Source organism: Scaptodrosophila lebanonensis, unplaced genomic scaffold, assembly GCF_003285725.1.
Source record: "Scaptodrosophila lebanonensis strain 11010-0011.00,11010-0021.00 unplaced genomic scaffold, SlebRS2 tig00000001-arrow-pilon, whole genome shotgun sequence".
Taxonomy (NCBI): domain Eukaryota; kingdom Metazoa; phylum Arthropoda; class Insecta; order Diptera; family Drosophilidae; genus Scaptodrosophila; species Scaptodrosophila lebanonensis.
The window spans coordinates 12,100,247-12,121,922 of record NW_022060529.1 but is presented as its reverse complement, the minus strand read 5'-3'; the positions used below and the strand labels follow the sequence as shown (position 1 = coordinate 12,121,922).

At 38.7% G+C, this 21,676-nt stretch overlaps 1 protein-coding gene across 2 annotated transcripts; it reads left to right on the top strand.

Moving 5' to 3' along the window:
- The first annotated feature begins 13 nt into the window (after window positions 1–13).
- On the top strand, window positions 14–20,822 carry LOC115633984 (BTB/POZ domain-containing protein kctd15-like). Of its 2 annotated transcripts, none has more exons than XM_030531506.1 (5): window positions 14–336; window positions 863–925; window positions 16,915–17,022; window positions 18,359–18,879; window positions 19,378–20,822. In XM_030531506.1, the coding sequence occupies exons 3-5, from the start codon at window positions 16,928–16,930 to the stop codon at window positions 19,821–19,823; spliced, it is 1,062 nt and encodes a 353-aa protein (XP_030387366.1). In that variant the 5' UTR covers window positions 14–336; window positions 863–925; window positions 16,915–16,927; the 3' UTR covers window positions 19,824–20,822. The 2 variants fall into 2 exon arrangements, with proteins under 2 accessions (XP_030387366.1, XP_030387365.1); XM_030531505.1 differs by having other exon boundaries at window positions 18–28.
- The last annotated feature ends 854 nt before the right edge of the window (window positions 20,823–21,676 follow it).

The following is a 21,676-nucleotide window of genomic DNA, read 5'->3' as shown; positions in this document are numbered from 1 at the left end:
GTGAACACTCGACGCGAATGCAAGTAAGGTAAAGTGGCAGCGCATAGTTTAGTTAGAGATACATCGGCAACACGAGTAGCAACAGCAACACAACCGGAAACGGAAGTAAACATTTGAACGATAGTGTTTGTTATTTGAGTCTTGCGGTATTTGATCAACGTAAATCGTTTAACGCTAAACTGTTAAAGCAAACCAGAAACAGCAGCCAAAGTTAAAAGGCACAGCGCCAAAAACAAAACGGAAACGGATATTCAAAGCTAATTACAGAAATTTATTGTTCTAACGCGCTCTAATATAAAAAGTTAAAGTGCATTTCCTAAATATTCCGCATTTTTTGTGAGTTTATTATGTATAATATGTATTTGTTTATATGTGTGTTTGGCAATTTATTCAACATTTGGGTGGGACTTACTTAACCAAGAGAGTGTTTTTATTTTCAAATGGCCTAAAACCATATTTTATAAAGATCGTATTGATTAAAGGTTTCATTTTGAAATAAATTAACATAAATAAATATTCAAACATGTATCAAGATTATCAAAACAGATTGATCGAATACAACAAATCTAAATGGAACTTCCTTTGTTCTTTGAACGGTGCCTTCAAGTCTTCAGCTTGCTTGATGTTTTATTTTGAATATCAAATCATTTTCAATTTAAATAGATTGTTATATTTGCGGCTATTTCCCAAATGCGTAAATACGTGTAGAACTATTTTCCTTTTATTATCCATAACTTTAATTACGTTTGATCGGATCATTATTTTGTGTTAATTAAATTGTAAAGAGCTCAAAAGGCATTATTATTTATACCACTATGCCAACAAATATTCATCTGTCACAATTATTGTCAAATATTCGCAGAACTCCATTTGTTGCATTGGATCAACGATCACCATTGACGGTGGAGTCCTCCTGCCCCAAACGGTAAGTGTTCTCACGTATATACAACATATAGATCTACAGACAAAGGGACAACCTTTATGCAACCACCACACACAATTTTTCAAACCAAAACTGGCCAATAAATTAGTCTGCAAGATTCTGTAATAAACGAATTTTGAGTCAAATACACCAGCAGGCCAAGTTGCATGGTATAAACCTCTTTCTTTGTTGCTATTATTGTTGTAGTCGAAAGCGCCAGCGGCAGCTGATTTTCGTCTCTCCCACATGCCAAGTCAGAAATTGTGCGCCATCATAAAAAGCAAAAAAAAGAAAAAAAAAAAAAGCGCAGACTGTTTAAAAATTTTATGCGCCTCAAGTGCTATGCCGAAGTGAAGAGAAATAAACAAAAGTACGAAGACCAAAACAGAAAACAGTGAAAAAAAAGATTGGACGCGGCCCGGGGCATTTTTGGGCAACCTTAGCCCCCGGCTGAGTTATGTGTGTGCAATGGCAGGTCGGATGACGGCGGATGGTGGACAACGAACGGACAAGAAGAGACGTTGAGAACGAGGCGCATTATTTTTTCCTACCTTGAAGGCTATAAAATACAATACGTGGGAATGGGTGTATGTGTGTGTGTGTGTGTGTGTGTGTGTGCCTGAGAGAGTGAGTGAGACTGTCGGTGACTGGTTGTGCATGCCAAGAGCCTTGCTAGCCAAACTAAACGTTACAAAAGGGGCCAAAACTGCCCCAAGGCAGCTACAACAAATTTTCGGCGAATCGACGAATCTGCCTGTTAGCACACCACACCACACACACACACACACACACATACACCACACCAACACACACAGCTCAGAGACGGCCAAGTCAGGAGGCAAAGTTCAAAGTAGTTGGTGCAAGGCGCAGCTATTCAAATAAGCAGCAGCAGCAGCAGCAAACAGGCAACAATGCGTTCTACCAACGACCACTCAATGGACAAGGGGCCAACAAGCCAACGCCAACGCCAACCAAACCGCCCAACCAGCCAACCAGCCAAGCAAGCAACCAAGGAGACCAGAAAACCATGCGACCAAGCACCGAACAACCGAGACCGACCTTCGCCAGCGCCTGCTGCTTTGCCTGTCGCGCCAAATTTGTGGGGCGTGCGTTTGTCGAAGCAACTGGTTTTGAACTTGCAAACAAATGCTTCTACAAGAAGGTGTATATGTGTGTGGGCCTGTGCGTTTGTTAGTGTCTGTGTGTGTGTGTGTGCGCGCTTGTTTGTATAGCTGTGTCTGAGCGCATGTAGTGTTTGTTTATTCGCCTCCTATATCTCTGTATGTATGAGTATGTGTGTGTGGAACTTTTCGCAATTGTAGTTGCTACACGTGCAACATGAGTTTTGTGGTCTCTTGTTTTTTTTTTATATTCTGCTTGATATTGTGCCGTGTGTTCCCTCTTTTTTCGTTTGCTTTTACCTCATTTCTCCTGTTGCTGGCCTTTTCGTAACACTTTAATTTGTTTTGATTTGCGCCTGGAAGCATGCAACATAATTTGTAAAACAAACCAAAATTAAGCCAAGGCCGTAGCCCCATACTGCTATGCTAACTGCTGCCCTAGAGGCGCTAAAATGTGTATTCAATTATTACATATCCACTTCAGGAACCAAAAGTTGAAAAAAACAATACCATTTTAAAGAGTACTGTAAATAGTATTTTGCTCCAACATGTTCAACAATATAGACTTTACTTTTACTTCATATTTTCTTGTTTTACATTGCACTATGATTTGTTTTAGAAAATAATTCCTTCGAAATAGGTTCCGAACTTTTCCACAATTCCGAATTTATTTTCTAGTAGAACGAGCCATTAATTAAAACGAGTTCAAATTGTTCTTGCTCTAGATTCTGTTTACATTTTGCGCATTTGGAATGAACTACTAAGGAAAACGGGATATTCTTTTTAGCTTGTGTGTTATTCAAAAGTTGAACTTTGTATTGTAGAAACATGGATTAGTTAGTGGACTAGTTTAAAAAATTGTAAATAATTTTTATTAAAAAAAAACATTGTTGTGATTATTTAAGATGTTGGAGAAAGTGCTTTTGGCGTTACTTTTGTGATGTTTTTTTTTTTTGTAAACCTTTGAGGGGAGGTTTTGGATATGACAAGCAACCACAATTACTTGTTGGTTTATTAGCTACACCACAGTTGAAACCTTCACATACCGGAGTTAGTTATTTAAATAGCGCATGTTACTGGAATGCTAGAATGCTCCATAGAAATAAAATGTAATATTTCATCAGCATTTGGAAAGGGAGTTAGTGTTAGTTGACCATTAGAAGTAAATTTTACTGCCAACTATGATCATGCTTATACTGATGGTCAAACTTTATTTGGTGTTACCGATGATGTCAATGGATGTCCATAGAACTATAAAAAATACATTTTACAATCATTATTTTCAAATTACTAAATCATATACAGGGAAATCAAATAGGTGCCCCTTTTAGTATGTTTTAATTTATTGTAGTTATTATACATTCCTATTAGTTTCGATGTTAAGCATTCCTATACCTTCAACTAGGTTTACAGTTATTGAAAAGCTTTTGAATTGGAAAAACGAAATACTATTCCGTGCAACTCCACTCTGAAAATTAAAAAGCGGGAAAATTAATTAATTATGAATATTTAATTTAAATTATTTTCAAAACAGGCAAAATATACCACCGATGGTCCAAACTATTCAACATATATTAAATTTGATATTTCTTTCACAGCATGTAGAATTTATTCATCTGGAAAATATAATTAAGCATTAAGAATATTGATATATTGACAGTAATCATGAAGCTATTGAACAAATGTTGACTGGCAAAGCGATTTTCATTACAATCGACTAGTCAAAGGCCTTTCAACAGGAATTTCAACTTCCGTTCACCTGAACGGGTAGAGCCGCTCACTCGCATGTATGAGCATGTTCACACACACATACAAGTACATACGTACGAGTACACTGATATAGGCTTACAGCCGCACAATTGCGCACAAAAGAGCGCTTTAGCCGCTGCGTTAATTAAGCTGCAATTCGGCGTCATTACCAACATCAACAGCACCGGCAGAGATGCAGCCACGGTGGCAAATTGCCTGCCACGCGCCTTGCCACATATGCCAAAGAGCAATGAGCTGCACCTGCGCCAGCATTTGTTTCACTTACAGCCGATTAAGTTGTTGTTGCTGTTGTTAGTGTCATGGCTTTGTGTTGCAGCCGCTCCCACTCTCGTTGCTGCTGTTGTGGCAATATGTTGTTGTTGTTGCTGCAATATGCACACGCAAATTGCACCAATTAGGAAATGGAAATGCACACTCGCTGCCACATGCACGTTGCATATGTTTTTCCTGCGCTTGCGTTTGCTTTCGCTTTGGAACGTCAGTTGCCTTTTTGGGTTCACATTTGAATGGATCGTGTTTGAGAGTTGCTCAGCTGGAAATTGCTGTTAATTATTATGTGCACTTGATTAAGCCGCTTGCCACACCGCTTGGCGTGGTAGGCACTGCCTCAGATTGGCGCAGTTATACCTTTAAACAAGCCATTTGAATGCATTTGATTGCTGCTGCCATAAATGTTTACACTCCATTGTTGGCAACATCAACATATTTTTCGACTGTTGTCGTGCCGGCTTAAAGCAATTGCAGTACCCTTTGCTTATACTTACGAGAATAAATATTAAGCTTTTAGCAATTAAGATTCATAATTGATTTTTTTAAACTTCTTAGATAATAATTCAAAATTTAGTTGCTTGCATTCTTCGACTTCAAATACCTGCAATTAACTACAGAGAAGTATTGTTTTCCAGTCAATTTAAAAAGTAAAAGGCAGTTGACTATATCTGTTTTGTGTGATAAATATCTGACAATCTATAAATTTTTGGAATCGATTGTCATAGAAAATATGCATCCCATTTTGTAGTCCCAAAGTTGGAGTCAGCTTGCTTCTCTCATTGGCAGAAATTGGTGTTGTTTTAGTATCAGACCGTATTTTTTTGTTGTAACATTATGTAAATTATTGATAAGCTGTGTGATTTTTTCTTCTTTTCTTTTTCATTGTATTGTTCTTTGTTTGTACTTGTGAAATGCTTAGTGTAACTACTACACTCCAATTGAGTCCAATTTCTTTAAAGCTAGAATTTGGGTTACTTTTGTGCTCTTACCTATCTACAGTAAGTTTATTCATTCAAACTCTACGTAGATGCGTTTTGGCCATCGCATTTAATCTTATGAGTGATACCTTGCCTTGACTCTCAAACACACTTCTTGATGCAACTAATTTGAATTGCTTTACATTATCATATGTCCTTTGTTCTTATTTATCTATTTAAAACTATTTTTTATTCGAAAGGAACTTAGAGCACTATTGCACTATTAATTTTACTGTCATAATACTTAGCATAAGGTTTTTGCTATTTATTTTTAATATATTTATCTGGAGTAGAAGGTATTGGATGTTGAATACTACCTTCACATACTTACCCTACAATAAAAATAAAAATCAGAACACAAATTTTAGATCGTCGTTTTGATAAATGCATCTAATATGTTCTACTTATTGATTATTTGTTAAATAATTTTTTGGCTTCAAGCATCCTGTCGCATCCTGTCGCATCCTGTCGATACGAACAAAGCTCTGCTCTATTTCCAAAGCTTGGTAACTAAAAGAACAACAGTCTTTAAATATTGTAGACAAACTCTATTTTGTTTTTATCAGGCAATAATTTGTTCGAAGCTGCATTCCAAGGGCAGACAAGGCTTGTCAATTTTAGAAGAAAAGTGGAAAATCTAAAATCTATAAAAGAAAAACATGTTTGCTCATATGAACAACACTGCGTATGCGCAATATTTTTATAACCAAGCAAAGTTTATTGGCATAAGCATATGAATTTTTTTTTGTTTTTTGTTTGCGCATTTGACTTACAATTCAATTTCGGATTTAGAAAAAAAGATGTTACTTATATGTTTTGCTTGCTGGCTTGCTTGTTGTTTTTTTTGTTTTTTTGTATAACGGCATGGCATCTGTCGACATGTGTGTGTTTGTGTGTGTGTGTGTATGTGTGTCTGTGAGTGAGTTAGCTGAGTAATGTTTGCTCTGTATATGTTGGCAGCGCACAAACCAGCCAACGAACCAACTGAGCCAAGCAACCAACCAACCAACCAGTCAGGCAAGGCAGGCAGGCAGGCAGGCAGGCAGGCACTCAGCCAGAGAGGCAGTCAGCATATGCAACGCAATCGTCGTTTTTATTTAATATTTTCTAATAAATTTTTCAAAGTTTATTTTTGAAAGCCTGGCAGCGTTTTAATATCTACTAGTACTCCATGCTTTCCACACCACACCACGCCACAATCCCCCCTTTAACTCCACTAGACGCCCGCGCAACGTGTCCCTGCACATACACTAGCACATACATACATATGTACGGGTATAGTATACTCGTATATATTTGTACAATTTGCACACACACACACTTATACATATATACGCTCTGCAACTTTGCTGGCAATTTTCCTAGCAGGCGCACACACACACACACATACACAGAGAGAAGCAAGCGAGGACTAGCGCACTGGTGTGCCTTCGACTGATTTCCCATATGCGGCACGGACCCTTTGTAGCTGTTCTGCTGCTGGTGCTGCTGGCAAAGATGCCGAAGTTGTGAGCAAAGTGTGTGGCATGTGGCATGGTTTATTGGTGTGTGTGTGTGTGTATGTGTGTTGCACTGAGCTTGGCTTTGCTTTTGGCTTTTTCCATGTTTTACTTTGCCTTGCTTTCTCTGGCTGGCCCAAACTTTTTCATTTGCCTGCTCATCAGCGTTTTGATTTGGCGAACAGTCGAAAAACGAAAACAAAAAGGACGAGATGTTGATAGAGTTGAAGTTGCAGCTTGCAGCTTGGAGATGGAGATGGAGACGGTGGAGTTCAGTTGGCGCAGACGATGGCAGCGTTGTGTATGAGTTTGCAAAAGCCACTCAGCTTGCGCGCAACCCTTGAGGCATTGAATTCTTCTTAACTCGCCTCGCGGCCATTTTCTGATTCATATATGATTGTGTGTTTCTGTATGTGTGTGTGTGTGTGTGTGTGTGCGAGTTTGTTTGTATGTGCTTGTGCTTTTTGTTTGTCTTGGCAACATACACAAACGCTGGCCAGTGCCGGCTGAGCATGTGGAGCTGCCACTGACTGCTAAGACTGAGAAGCTGACGCGCTCTCTTATCTCGCTCCCTGGAGTTCGGTTGAAGCCATTTTTATGGGAACCGCCTTCGGGGCAAGTTTTGAGCTACTTTTGGTGCGTTTCAAAAATTACTTTAAATCGAAATGCATTCAAAACTAGATTGTATTTTACTAAAATAACAGATCAATCGATTATTTTACCAATTAATTCCTTCAAACTTTTTTCAAAATACGCTTATCTGTGGTGCCCCTTTATTCCTCGACTGTGCCAATTAAAGGTTCTAAAAAACTATTATTCTTATGCGTATTCGAATTTATTTCTGATTCAAATTCTGATCAAATTCCAATTCTGATTTATATTCTTATTCCTATTCGTATTCTTATATTTTAATAGTTCTGATTCTAAATCGGTTTGATTTAAAACTCTTATAAACATTGTTATTCCTGTTGTTCTTCTTTTTTATTTTATTTTTTATAATATTATTTTCTGATTCGTATTCGTTATTCTTTTGATGTTCATATTATCCTTCTCATTTTTATTTTTAATTATTTTTATTCTGGCTCCTGTTTCTGTTCCTGGGGCCTAACATAGCTCAAGGAGCTAGCAGGAATCCCACAATATGAGTTCGTTCTTTAAGTAGGCACTCGGTTCGAAGCACGTCGCAACCATCATGACCGAATCATGATTAAAATTTGTCACATTACATGTTTTCATAAAATTTAACAATTAAAATAATTAAAATAAAGAGAAAAAATTCCTTATTATATTTTTATTCGTATTCTTATTCCTATTCCCATTATTATTCTTATTCTTATCATCTTGTACAATGGATTTCCTGTTGCATTTATGTGTCTTTTCAAATCAAAGCTTGACCTCTGATTGGTGGCAAATAAATTTTGGGTAATTGCAACTATACAAATATACACCCATATGTATATATGTATTCGAGCTTTATGCTGTGCCACAACTTTGATGCCAACATACTCAATGTTTTCATATTAACTTTCGAGAGTTCGGTGCAGTTACAACAACAAGAACAATGCGAGGAGTGGTTGCTGGAGGAGGTGAGGCAGCGACGCAAACGTCGACAAAAGCAGCATGAGCCAGCGTTTGCCTTGGGCGTTTTAAAATTGAGATAAGGTTTTGCCTCGAAAACTTTCGTTTTGCTTTACTGCGGGTGGTTTTATTTTTTGTTGTTGTTTCTGTTGTTGTACGCTGGTTGGTTTATGCTGCCTGAGGGAAATGCTCAGACCAACTTAGGTATGATATCTTTAAATGCAGACACACGAACACATATGATGGTGATGCTGACTGCACATGTGCCCGTGTGTGTGTGTGTAAGTGTGTGTGTGTGTGTGTGTGTGTATGGACGAAGGCGCAGGCTGTGGCTTGGCAGGCAAAACGGACACACACATTCAGAAAGAGAGCGCAACAAAAACAACGAAAGCAGCCAGCAACTTACCAATCGCAAAGTTTTGCGGTGCCACTCTTTTCACTGTGCGTGTGTGTTCGTGTGTGTTAGTGTGTGTGTGTGCGCCGTGTTTTGAGGCAATGACAGGACAGGACAGGACAGGGCAGGGCAGGGCACACCAAGCCAGCCAACAGTCGTCTTGTCGTTCCGTTCTGTTCCGTTGAAGCCGTTGTGGCAATGCTCATGCTCTTTTGTTGCTGCTTCTGCTGTGGTTGTTGTTGCTGTTGTTGTTCTTGTGTTCGTTGCCGCTAGCGTTGCAAGGATAAATGAATGAGGAGGCGCGCGCGCGCACACACACACACACACATGCACACATATATATATGTTTGTATGTAGAAAACCCTTGAAGGCAATTCCGCCGCCCACACTAACCAGCACCCCCAAACAACCAAAAAACCCAAACCCAGCTAGATCCTTATGTGAGCTGCTGGCCACCACTGTTGTTTTTATACTCTCTACAAAAGGTACAAGGATATTGTCAAGATGTCTGTTTTCCAAAATATAGTGCAAATATTTAATTCAATATTGTTTTAATGTGTCTTTTTTCGTTAAACATAAATTATTAATATTTGATTCAAAGATGAAGCAAATACGGATTTTTATTGTATTCTAAGTTTAAGAAAAGCTGTGAGTTGTGGAATTTTTGATGACTCCGCTTAATCGCTTTATCCACGCAATTTAAAATTTCAAGAAAATGTCCATTTCTAATTTTAAGTAATGATTAATGAGTTGTGTGTGAATGTTGGGCTGACGTTTGTTTTCTTAAACGAAAGATAACCCTGTTTCTCATTTGAAATTATTTCGGTTGATAGAAACAATTGTATTACTTTTTGGCTCAAATTAAAATAATATCTCTTCTCTCCCGGCACAGCATACTTTGACGTTTCAACACATAATTGTGCCGTCTATGCCACTATGATAACTAAATTAAGACAATTATTTATTTGACAAGAAAATAAATAAATTATGCTCAAAGATGCTAGTATCCAAAACAAAACAAAAACCAAAGAAAGTTTTCCTAACTTGGTGCAAATTACTGAATTTTGAATTATAATTCAAACACCTTTTTATGTAACATTTTTGAAGGGAGTTCCATTTCCAATGAGTCCAATCATTTATCAGTGAATCCAATATTTTACTTTAAGTTAGCTAATCAATACAGAATAAATTTCCTTTTTCCCAACCCAATATTTATTGGGTGTGTAAACTTTTTCTGGTTCCACAATATTCATAGAAATGAATTGTATGCTATACCTTTAATTATAAATTAATTGCAAAGACAACGAATAGTACCAAAACCAACATTTTAAATACATAGCAACTCAAGTACTCGAGAGCCAAAAACTATTTTTAAAAGAATGCATTTTATAATCTTTACTTATCTGATAATATCGAACCACTTAAGCAGAGACCGACAAGTGCAGAGATGAGAAAATTTAGGCAATCGATCTGGTCGACATTTCGTTTAAATTCGTGGCAGGGTATCGGATGGTCTAAAACTATGGATAAAGGCCGCTGTTCTTGTTGTTGTTATTATGATAGCTGCTGGTGGTGCTGACTGGCATGAGGACTGCTCTTGCTCTTGCAAGGCTCTTGGCTGGGTTCGTTTCGTATCCATCCATGATTTCCGCACTAATTCCAAACGATCGCCTTAAGCATAGTCAGCTTTTGCCCTTTTTCGCTAGCTAGCTAGCTAGCTGCCTGGGCTCCTCACGGTCTGTCTCACTGCCTCACTGTCTCACTGTCTCATTGGTTGGTTGGCTCGCTTGCACGCAGCTGCCGTTGCCCAAACCAGGACACTCTCGCTGTCTGGCTGGCCTTTGTGTGCGGAAGGTTGGCTTGCCGGCAGCCATTTTATAGGGTTACATAGTCAACGACGTCGTCCTCATCGTCATCGTCATAGTCATAGTCGTTGTTGTCGTCAACGTCTGCTCAGCTTTGCTCTGAATTGTCTAGGTGTGTGGATATGTGTGTGTGTGTGTGTGTGTGTGTGTGTGTGTGTGCGGTGGTGCGGTGGTGCGGTGGTGCCGTGTCTGTGCGTTTGTTTTTGTAGGCGCACTTTAGCTCATTTCTTGGCTTTTGTTTTCGCTTTTGTGTTGGTTTTGGTGGGATTTTTAGACTGGCCTAAGCAACCTGGTCTGTTGTTTATCTCACAAGTAGTTCAGCTCTCCATTTTGGCCAATTGTTGGGGCGTTTGTGCGCCCACTCTTTCCCCATACATACGAGTGTGTATGTATGTGTATGTTTCTATGTTCCTATGTTTGTATGTGTGAGGTGGAAACCACAGGGCAGCGGCCGCAGTGTGTCCTCAGGCCAGCCTTGCTATACACTCAGAAAATTATTTTATATGCATTATGTATCTCATACGCACACATACATACAAGTACATGCATATACGGTGCCTATATAGCGTCGTGTACATACTCGTACTATATATCTGTAGGTACCTGGAGACAGCTGCTGGGATGCAGGCAAGATAACTAATTGAAACTGAATAGTTTAGCAAATGCATCAAACAAGCTGATTGCTGATGTGCCATGTCTCAGTTTCCTCCGCTGTCTGCCTGCGCTACGATGCTCTTCTTGTTAGTTCTGGGCCTGCAGTGCCTGTAAATTCAAAATGAAACTCGAAACCGAAAAGCTGAGTAATGCCAAGAATTAATGGCGATAATATTAAAAGGCAGCCAGAGAGACGATGATGGGCTGCTCTTGGCTGATGTTTTATGGCACAACCCCTCTCCCTTTCCTTTCCTTTCCTTTCCCCGTACACTCCGATGTGTATAGTATCTCGGTGTGATTGCATTGCTGCATGGCAGGCTTTAGTCAGAGACTGACAAAACATAACAACATCAGCAGGGCAACTCTTCAAAATGCATTTCAAACTGAAGTGTAACCAAAGGCACTGCGAACAACTCTCTTCGAATCAACCCCACTCCACCAATCCCCACACTCTGCCCCGCTCTTGCTCTTAACTGGCATAGAAAAGATATCGCTCCCGGCCTGAATGGACTAGAATAGATGAAAACTGCAGTGCTTGTATTACATACAAAACGCTCTGCATGTTTCTCGACGTGTGTGTGTGTGTGTGTGTATCGGTGTGTGTGTGTGTCTGTACAGCATATGCAAATATAAATATGCATGCAAGTGTGGGTGTGCGTGTGTGTGTGCTTCTATGAGCTAAACATACCTGCCTTACATGCCATTTTATGCTCAGGCGCAAAAGGAACTCATATTACTCACATCACTAAATTAGGCAGGACATTTATGTGTACGCAGTATATACAGGGTGCTTTTCGATAATCGGAAACTATTTAGCATCATTTGTAATTGTTCAGAAATGAAGCGTTTTAAAAATATGTTAGAAAATTGGCATGCACTCAAAAAGAAATATTAAGGCAGAATTTATATAATTTCGTAAAATATATATATTTTTTAATATTTAATTTAAACTTATTGTAACTTATTGTTGCATTGTATAGATTTTTGTATTCCCCATTAATTTTCAACAAGCTTAAGCTGCCAAATGGTAGCAGAATATTGGTTTAAAAAAATATAAAAAAATTTTTTTTATAAAAAAAGTCAGCAAAATTTGTTTTTTCGATTAATTATAGTAACCGTTTGACATATTTATAAAAGACCTCACTTACAGAATTTAAGACTGTAAGTATTTATTATACTCTGTACATGAAATGTCTGTCTGTCCGTCTGTCTGTCCGTATGAACACATGGATCTCAGAGACTATAAGAGATAGAGACACCAAATTTTCCACAAAGATGCCTTATGTGTGTATTCCATACGAGTTTGTTTTATTTTTTTATTTTCCCCCCACTTCACCCCTATGGGGGTTTTCCCGATTTTCCATTCGTATAATCGCCTATATCTCGGAGACTATAAGACCTAGGAACACCAAATTTTAGTCCCAGATGCCTTATGTGAATACGCAGAAAATGTATATTTTGGAATTCCCCTCCCTCCCCCTCTACCCCGCAAATCGTAACTCCCGTAATTATTGGAATTTCGAACTAAAATTTTGGAAATACCCCCAGTTGGTTATTATGTGTCCGTATGCCAAGTTTTAGACCGATTTAACAAGAAGTTATAGCCATAATATAGCCATGTTGTTGATATTGCTGTTTGGTTGACTGCTAACATGTTTACACAGACACGAATAGATGCGCATAGGCATACATACACTCACACAAACGTAATTGCTATGTAAATATGCAATTATATACCCTTTACGTGAGTTCGAATACCGAGAAAGGTAAAATCGATCAAATTTTTTATTTGTACAGAGTATTTCAAAGTAGGGACACCCGACTTTAGCTTTTTTACTTGTTTGTAATTTAAATTATGATACTGATATGATGGCAGTCCCATGATGTTAACCAGACACTACTCTGAAAAAAATGCACATTCTGAGATTCCAAAGAAAATTTTGATTAATACAATCGTTCCTTGAATACTGATTAGAGGAGGACACTAAAAAGTCTTAATGCGAATCGAAGCATATTTCGTCATCATTTTATAGAAAGTATATTTTGTCGGAAACTCATTGAATAAGGAGGCGTAGGAGAGAAGTTATTGTTAAATAATAATGAACTATTCTGAACGCAAAAATAGCAAGAAAACATCGATAAAAATTAAATTAAAAAATTCGATTCGCAATTGCAGTCATTATGTACACACCTGATTACAAATAAAATAAACTACGTATTAATTTTGAGATAGCTGTCAAAAGTGAATCCACCAATTTCAAAAAAAATGAACACTAAAGCATCTTAATAACAAACAACTTTAATAATAATAATTAATTATATTAATTATATTAATAATTAAATATTTAAACCGATTTGAGTCATTAGCCGTCAAAAATAGGGAGAGTCTATCACGACCAGCAAACAGTAAAAATTATATGAAGAACCGAAGGAGCAGCTTCCCTTTTTTCGAGAAACTTTGGGGAGCGAAGTAGCTTTGTTATACCTACATGGTACTTATTAAATCGCGTCCCAAATCTGTATAGCCACGAACTGTGAGATTTTATTAATATTAATATTAATATTAATTTTAATTAATCTACATATTAAACAAAAAGAGTAGAAATAGTTTTCAGAGCTAATACACGTGAAAAAGAAAGCTGGATACAAATGAGAGGAAATGGCTCAGAGCAATCGTACAGAAATGGGAAGAGAACTATTTTACAAAAGCATAAACAGATCCTGACAGCGCACCCTGTATATTCCTAGACATGCTGCACCTATCAATGTCAATGTTTGCTGGCGATTGGTCAGTCCTTCCAGTTAGACATTTGTATCTACATTTGATGGCTAGTGATGGGGACTGAGTCGCATATTATTTACATTTTATAATTGTTGTAAATTAATAAAAGTCACATGACCGCCCCACCCTTTCGCCGCACCGCCACCTCTGACCAGCGACACAACCACAGTTGCAGCCAATTGCAAGTATAAGCCATGAGAACAGCCTGCGGGCGACATTTCAGCGTCTCTTTGGACCGAGTTTCTTTTTCGTTCTCAGCTCGCTTAGCGCTCAACCATTCGCATTCGTACATTTGAATGTTCGAGTAGTTAAAGTTAATCAAATCGTAATTACCAGCCATTTGGCCGCAGGGCTCAAAACATTTTAAAAAGCAAACTTGTTTTCTAAATACGCGTCACTCTCCGCTGTTGAGGACGAGGGAGGGGAGAGGCGCACATTTGTGGATCTGATGACTGCACGGAGCTGCCTGCATCGACAACCAAGGCTATGTGTCAGTCAGTGTCTGCCAAAGTCTGGGGCCTAATGTGCAAAAAATTGCGCATATTTGTCAATGGGATTGGCAAACTGGTTAGCTGAGAACGCACAGGTTGTCTGTTTTTTATATTTAGATTTCTCATATTCAGACAGCTATTTAATTGCTGCCTAATAATCATATGCCTTTTTAATTATGAAGAGTACAAACGGCATGCAATTAATTTTATGTTAATGTCTGTACGAGACAGACATTAATTGGCCTTGGCCTGAGCTTCTCCATTTTCGAAATGCACTTAATTCTCTAAGACTATGTTATTTGTATGGGCTCTGATTTACTCCATTTACTATTATTTATTACCTCAAGGTATACATAGTATTGAATTAAATTAAGATACACCTTTGGCATACAAGTATTATATAATAAAATAAATAAAAGTAGCAAATAAAACTATGATTAGTTGCTACTCCTTTATATACTATACTATATGTTTATGGCAATCAATGTTTCACTGTGCATTCATTAATAAATTAGTTTTAGAATATCGATGGCCATTTGAAACATTTGATGAACATTGAAAGAGTTTCTTTTAATCGAATGTAATGTAGATTTATATTGATAATTTAATCGCTATTTCTTAACCTGCTTCAATAATAATATTGAAGAAGAGCCGATTAATGTCATTTTATCCTAGAAGCACAATGCCGTTTGTTACAATTGTATTCCATTGCTTCTATCGATGATAAAATATACTTACTTACTTATATATTATCTCTTAGTTAACATTGCGTATACGTCATGAGGAACATGTGCGTATGCATTAGAGATCTGCATGCCTGTGCTCATTCGCGTGAGTAGGGAGAGCCCACTCAAAGGCTGACTAGGATGAATGATTAAAGTACGAACAAGAAGAGCTCTCCCTGGTTTTTAGTTTTCTTGGTCAGTGCTGCTTCGATAAAAGTTGTAAGAGAAGGGCGTCAGCGCAAGAACTGGAGATAATCCAAACAGTGCCAAGTACATTCATATTCAAAATTCAATTGGCAGAATCGATTACAACCATTTTGTCCTCCGATCTGAAAGGCAGAAATTAAACACTTGGAACATTTATACAAAAGAAATGCAGAGTTTTCATCGTTTTGAAAAAATGGACGAGGACTAATGGTTATTTTTTTAGAAGCGCATTGTTCAGCACTTTGTATTTATTTGAGAGTTTTCTATGGCATTCAAGTAAATCTTGAGACCAATAACTGAGCACAATTCCGGGGTATCATTAACATTGTTTAGTTTCATAGATCAGAGTAACTGAGTTCAATTCATTTAAACTCTTATATAATTGTTACTAAGCAAAATTCATGCGAATGTTTTAAAGCGGCACTTGAATGCCTTGGTGCAGTCCTCTAATGAGCTCTTGCCATATCATAATTAGTGCATGTGCTGCCTCCGACCATACCAACAGCGACCCCCTGAACCCCTCAGCCCATCACAAGCACGCATAGGTGTGCGTGGGGATAGTGACGCGCCTTGTCGCCCATTGCTGTAAATGCCGACTTGGCTCGTCTTTATCATCAGTGTTTGTTGCCGTTGTTGTTGCTGTTGTTGTTGCTGTTGTAGCCGTTGTCGGGCGAGTAGTAACGATGCTTAAATCAACGTGATTTTCGTGTGAAAATCTCGGCAATGCACTTGCGGCTAAATTAACAACTAAAGCCGCACAAGCGGCGGCCAATGAAGTAATGAAGCGACGGGGCGATGGAGCGTTGAAGCTGGAGCCGAAGCTGGAGCTGGAGCTGGAGCTTGAGCGTTGAAAAACGAGCCTTATGTGGCCCATTGGCTGTCTGGCTATCTGGCTTTCTGGCTATTTGGCTGACTGGCCGTTAACTGCTTTGGCTGCTTGCTCTTTTGCTTTTATTTGTTGTTGGCGGCGGCTGTGACGACGGTTTGGCGATTTTGTCTTGTCCACGACCGAGCGAAATAACGCTCGAGGCGCATTTGGCGCATTGTTTGTATGGTCGTGTGTGTCTGTTTGTCTGTATGTGTGTTTGTGTGTATATGTGTGTGTGTGTGTGTTAAGTGAGTTAAACGCAATGAAAACCAAATATTCCCACACAATCAGCCAATGCTTATATGTGAAATATATTGCTTGTAAATACTTACTTGTATGTGCGAGTATGCATGTGTGTGTGTCCATGTAAGCTTAACTTTTTGTGCATGTGTGTGTGTGTGTGTGTATGTGTGTGCCCTGTGGGTGCTGTAAGCGATACGGCACCAAATTTGCCCGCTTGGCATTTTTGTTGTCACGTTTGCTGTCCTTGTGATGTTAGCGGCGGCGTCGGCATCAGCATCGGCCACTCAGTTTCCATCTCAGGCTCTGTTTTTGTTTTTATTTTTGTTTCTGTTTTTCTGTGTGTATTTTTTTGTTGTTGTCTGAGCTTCATGTAATCAATCCCAAGTTAATTTTACGTGAATTGGTTCTCATGCTTGGGCGACCGCGGCTTACATAAGTGCCTATAGACGGGTCGGATCTGTCTGTTTTCGCATTTGCTCATCAAGCTGACAGCTCCATTTTAACCAAACAACTAATTACCGTTCCGTTTCGATTTGTTGCGGTTCTAGGAAAAAATGCGATATGGATCGAGAGCGCGAAAGAGATGCAAAGTCCCTGGAGCCGCGCGACCTATCGTCCACGGGTCGCATATACGCCAGAAGCGATATTAAAATCAGGTAAGCAGCTAACTACCTGCACTATTATAGAAATCTCTGATCAAATATAACCGTCAGTTGTAGGAAATTTGTTACACAAAAGCTATTCCCGTCCTTGGAAATCCATTTAGTTGTTCACTTAAATCTTTAAATATTGTTATTGAATTATTATTAAATTTCTTTTGGCTCGCGACCAATTCAGATTATCGCTATCAGACGTGTGTAGGAAGACATTGAGCCTGCCAAGCCCTAACAATATAATTCAATGTGTATTACAGTCCACGCAAATGGTATTCCTTTTGTTGTTATTCAAATCTTTTGCAACTGTTGTAGAAGCTGGGCCGGATTGTCTTTTATCGCAACAATAAAGACAGGAAAAATGATATACGGAATATAAACAAATGCATGTAAATGAATTAAAATTATTTATTCATTTTTATGACAACACCGAGTATTTCAGTTTGATTATTGATTATTACCTCAAAATATGCAGAATTGCAGCCTAAAATAAAATACCATGACATTACCATGACTTTAGAAGACTTTAGAGCTTAACGATATCAACCCGTTCAGCTTTTGTTGTAAATTTAGGCAATCAGATGAATGGCCATCAATACTCATCGAATGGAAATCAATACTCATCAATCTGACAAATTAATTAACCTATGTATTCGACCATTCTTCTTATTGTTAGTGGTATCTTTATCAATTAAAATAATTGCAACTACATTAAATTCATCTTTGCAGACATTACCGGTCTTTGCTATTCCCATTTATTTGTTGATCACTTATTTAGAAATAAATTCGACATATCTTTAACAAGGAAACACAATATATCTAATTAAAAGTGGATTAGAGTTCGGAATTTGTTTTGGATTGATAACAACCAAACGTTAAAATCTATAGATATTGTTCGTTTATTCTGGATCTGAGTAAAATAAGTAATCCAATTCTGACTCTCTGAAAACAACAACCGTCTCAAAAAACATTCAGAATAACAGAATGACTGCCCTACAATTAACTAATAATCTTACTAAGCTAAATAAGCAACTTAAGCGTGTTAAAAACTATAAAAAATATGCACCTTTAACATTAAACTTTAAAAGAAAACTTTGCTTGGAATACCGTCGGTATAAATGAGAATTTTCCATCTAGATTTGTGGAATTTTTAAAAACATAAAATATTCCACAAGTGCAACAGCAGGACCTTTGTGTCTCTTTAAATTGAACCATGATTCGGTAAAGCTTTGCCTAAGTCGATTAAAAACCTATGCATGCAAATTGAATTCCCTCAAAAAAAGAGTATATTGAAATTGTACTTTTATGGCAGCTACTAAGTATTGTGTTGCACTTACAGCGCTTCGCCCACTGTCTCGCCAACGATCTCAAATTCCTCATCGCCCACACCGACGCCACCCGCCAGTTCCTCAGTGCCACCGCTGGGCCTGCCGGGTGCAGCAGCTGTGGCCGCTGTGGCAGCAGCAGCGGCCGCCGCAGGTGCTGGACCCGGCAGTGCTGCGGCCGCGGCTGCCAGCGCCAGTTCCTATTTGCACGGCAACCACAAGCCCATCACTGGCATCCCCTGCGTTGCAGCGGCTTCGCGGTACACAGCACCGGTGCACATCGACGTGGGTGGCACCATCTACACCAGCTCGCTGGAGACACTCACTAAGTATCCAGAGTCGAAGCTGGCCAAGCTCTTCAATGGCCAGATACCCATTGTGCTGGACTCGCTGAAGCAGCATTATTTCATCGATCGCGATGGCGGAATGTTTCGTCATGTGCTGAACTTTATGAGAAACTCAAGACTTCTAATTGCCGAAGATTTTCCCGACCTGGAGCTGCTGCTTGAGGAGGCACGCTACTACGAAGTGGAACGTAAGTTGCAAGTGCACTCAGAGAAAATACGCAATACGACTCTAGGGATAGGAAATCAATGTAGAATAAATACAAATATTAATTGAATAATCTCCCAAGCAGAAATGTGCAAGGATAAATAATAAAAAGAAGAACAGGATAAATTATTATACCTGTTGGGATGTTGGGAAACAAATTTAATTGAATAGTGAGAAATATTTATATTAGAAATGTTAATATAAGTATTTTATTGGTTTGGGAAGTTAGGTGTTAAAATCACCACTAACTTCATAGAATAGAAGACGAGCGTTATTTAAACATTGATATTTGGTATATAATGGGAATATTTATTAACTGTTCATTCTTTTGTAAATTGTTGCCCATATGGCTCTCCATTTAAGTTCCGATAATAATAAGTATGATAGATCGTGTAACTATTTTCTCTGAGTGTTAGAGCTAGACTAAGAAGTTGGAAATTGAGGAATAATTTGAATTTCTAATTTTAATTCCAACCGGCAGCGATGATTAAGCAGCTGGAGAGCATGCGCAAGGATCGCGTACGAAACGGCAACTATTTGGTGGCGCCACCCACACCGCCAGCGCGCCACATCAAGACGAGTCCGCGCACCAGTGCGGCGCCCGAATGCAATTACGAAGTTGTGGCGCTCCACATATCGCCAGACTTGGGCGAACGCATTATGCTGTCGGCGGAGCGTGCACTGCTCGACGAGCTCTTCCCGGAGGCCAATCAGGCGACGCAATCAAGTCGTAGCGGTGTATCCTGGAATCAGGGCGACTGGCGGCAAATCATACGCTTCCCACTGAATGGCTATTGCAAGCTAAACTCGGTCCAGGTGCTGACAAGGCTGCTCAATGCCGGCTTCACCATCGAGGCGAGCACCGGCGGCGGTGTCGAAGGACAGCAGTTCTCCGAGTACTTGCTGGTGCGTCGCGTTCCAATGTGATAAGCTTGTCGTGGACACAATGTAATCTATGTGCGAATTACGCACTAATTGGTGGCAGCCCCTGGGCTGACCACAACACACCCACACCCACACACACACACACACACAAACACACACACATACATACACATTCATAAAATAGATGATTCATGCGTGTGGTAGTAGTTGGTGAGCGAAGGAAGGGGGCGAAACTGTCTGCGGAATGCAATATTGGCGATGCTTCGGTTGGAGGAAGAAGCTTGCAAATTTGAATCCAAATGTTATTTAATGTTTATAAATTAAGTTTGCTTGTAATGACACCCACACACATACACACACAAACACACACACAAACACACACACAATCACACTCGTATATATATGCATATACATATGTATATGTATAGTAGCTGTGTTGTTATTCGAGTAATTTATTATTATGCATAAACACTTACATACTTCTTTAGAGTCTAGTTCAAGAGCCCAGCACTGATTTGTTTATGGCCTAAGTTTATATGGCGGATGTTTTGTTTTAAAGTACATTTGAGTTGTTCACTTGTTTAGGAGTAGCCACACAATGTAAGCCATGTCTCGGACATGCTCGTACATACATACATATCTTTCAGATACTTACTACATACTTACATGCGAGTACTGCATGTAGTGAACGACTAAAAACACACGCAAACTAAGCGAATTACACTCACATACACACACGGCCACACAGTCTCGCCCGCAATACAATATAGCAATAGTTTTGTAGTAATTGATGTAATTGAACTTTTATGAATGTAAACTATGAATTACCTTCTTCAATATACATACTTATAAATATTATTAATAAACATACAGACATGCAGACACCTAAGTCGAAGTCTATACATACCTACATACATACATACAAGAATTTGAACCGGAACGTATAGATATTCCATAAAAGTTTGCGCGTAATCGTACTCTAGAAAATCAATTAAATTGTCTTAATTACGTATTTAAATAAAGGAAATTATGTGTAAAGAGTTTCTAAGCGTGTGTTTTTTTTTTTTAATTTAATAACTGCACGCAAACAAAAGCTTTGCGTCATGTGTTCGTGCATTGTGTAACATACTCAAAAGCTCAACGCTGCGGCCAATTCCTGTATAACACTTTCAAAGTACCTTGCAAACTGTGCTACAAACCAATTGCTTGAAAATTGGGTATTTTGTTTGAAGCTCACTTTATAGTGATTTTTGATACATATGCGATTATTATGTTTCCAAATATAAAACTTAGGAACCCCCAATTGGAGCCAGGGAGGGGCGAAAAACTCTGGTTTGTAGAGTCGCCGAAATCCAGTAACTCATCCAAACAATGACGACACTTGTCAACGTGAAATATAAATATACATTGAAATCTCTCTTGGCCGGACACTCACTAATATTATAACATATCTTGCAAAACTGAGCATAGCTGTGAAATAATTAAATAACAACAATAATATGTGCACGAATAGCGGAAAGTACATAGGATATTTTATAAAAATCAAGTGTCCGCATCCGGTCAAGAGAGTGTCCGCACAAGAGAGTCGGACTTGCGCTAAAAAGTACACCGAAACGAATGTTCTAGAAAAAGTATTCGTCTAAGAGCGGTGTCCGGTTAAAAGAGGTGTCCGTTAAGGGAGTTTTTACTGTACACATATGTCTATGTCTTCTGTGACATATTTTCCACAAACCACTTATAACATTATATCCTGCAGGGTTAAAAAATTATAATGATAAATTGCAAGGATCTTACATCGGAACGGCTCATTGAAGTGGCAACTATTCAAATGATTGCACCAAGTCGATTCAGTTGAAATTGTAATTGTAGTGAACTACGGCGAAATGAAATTGGTG

What these genes read in the sequence shown, in the direction of transcription:
- LOC115633984 (XM_030531505.1), top strand. An exon ending in GAGTCCTCCTGCCCCAAACG is followed by an intron (nt 926 to 16,914) that starts GTAAGTGTTCTC and finishes TTGCGGTTCTAG; the next exon opens with GAAAAAATGCGATATGGATC. An exon ending in AGAAGCGATATTAAAATCAG is followed by an intron (nt 17,023 to 18,358) that starts GTAAGCAGCTAA and finishes TTGCACTTACAG; the next exon opens with CGCTTCGCCCACTGTCTCGC.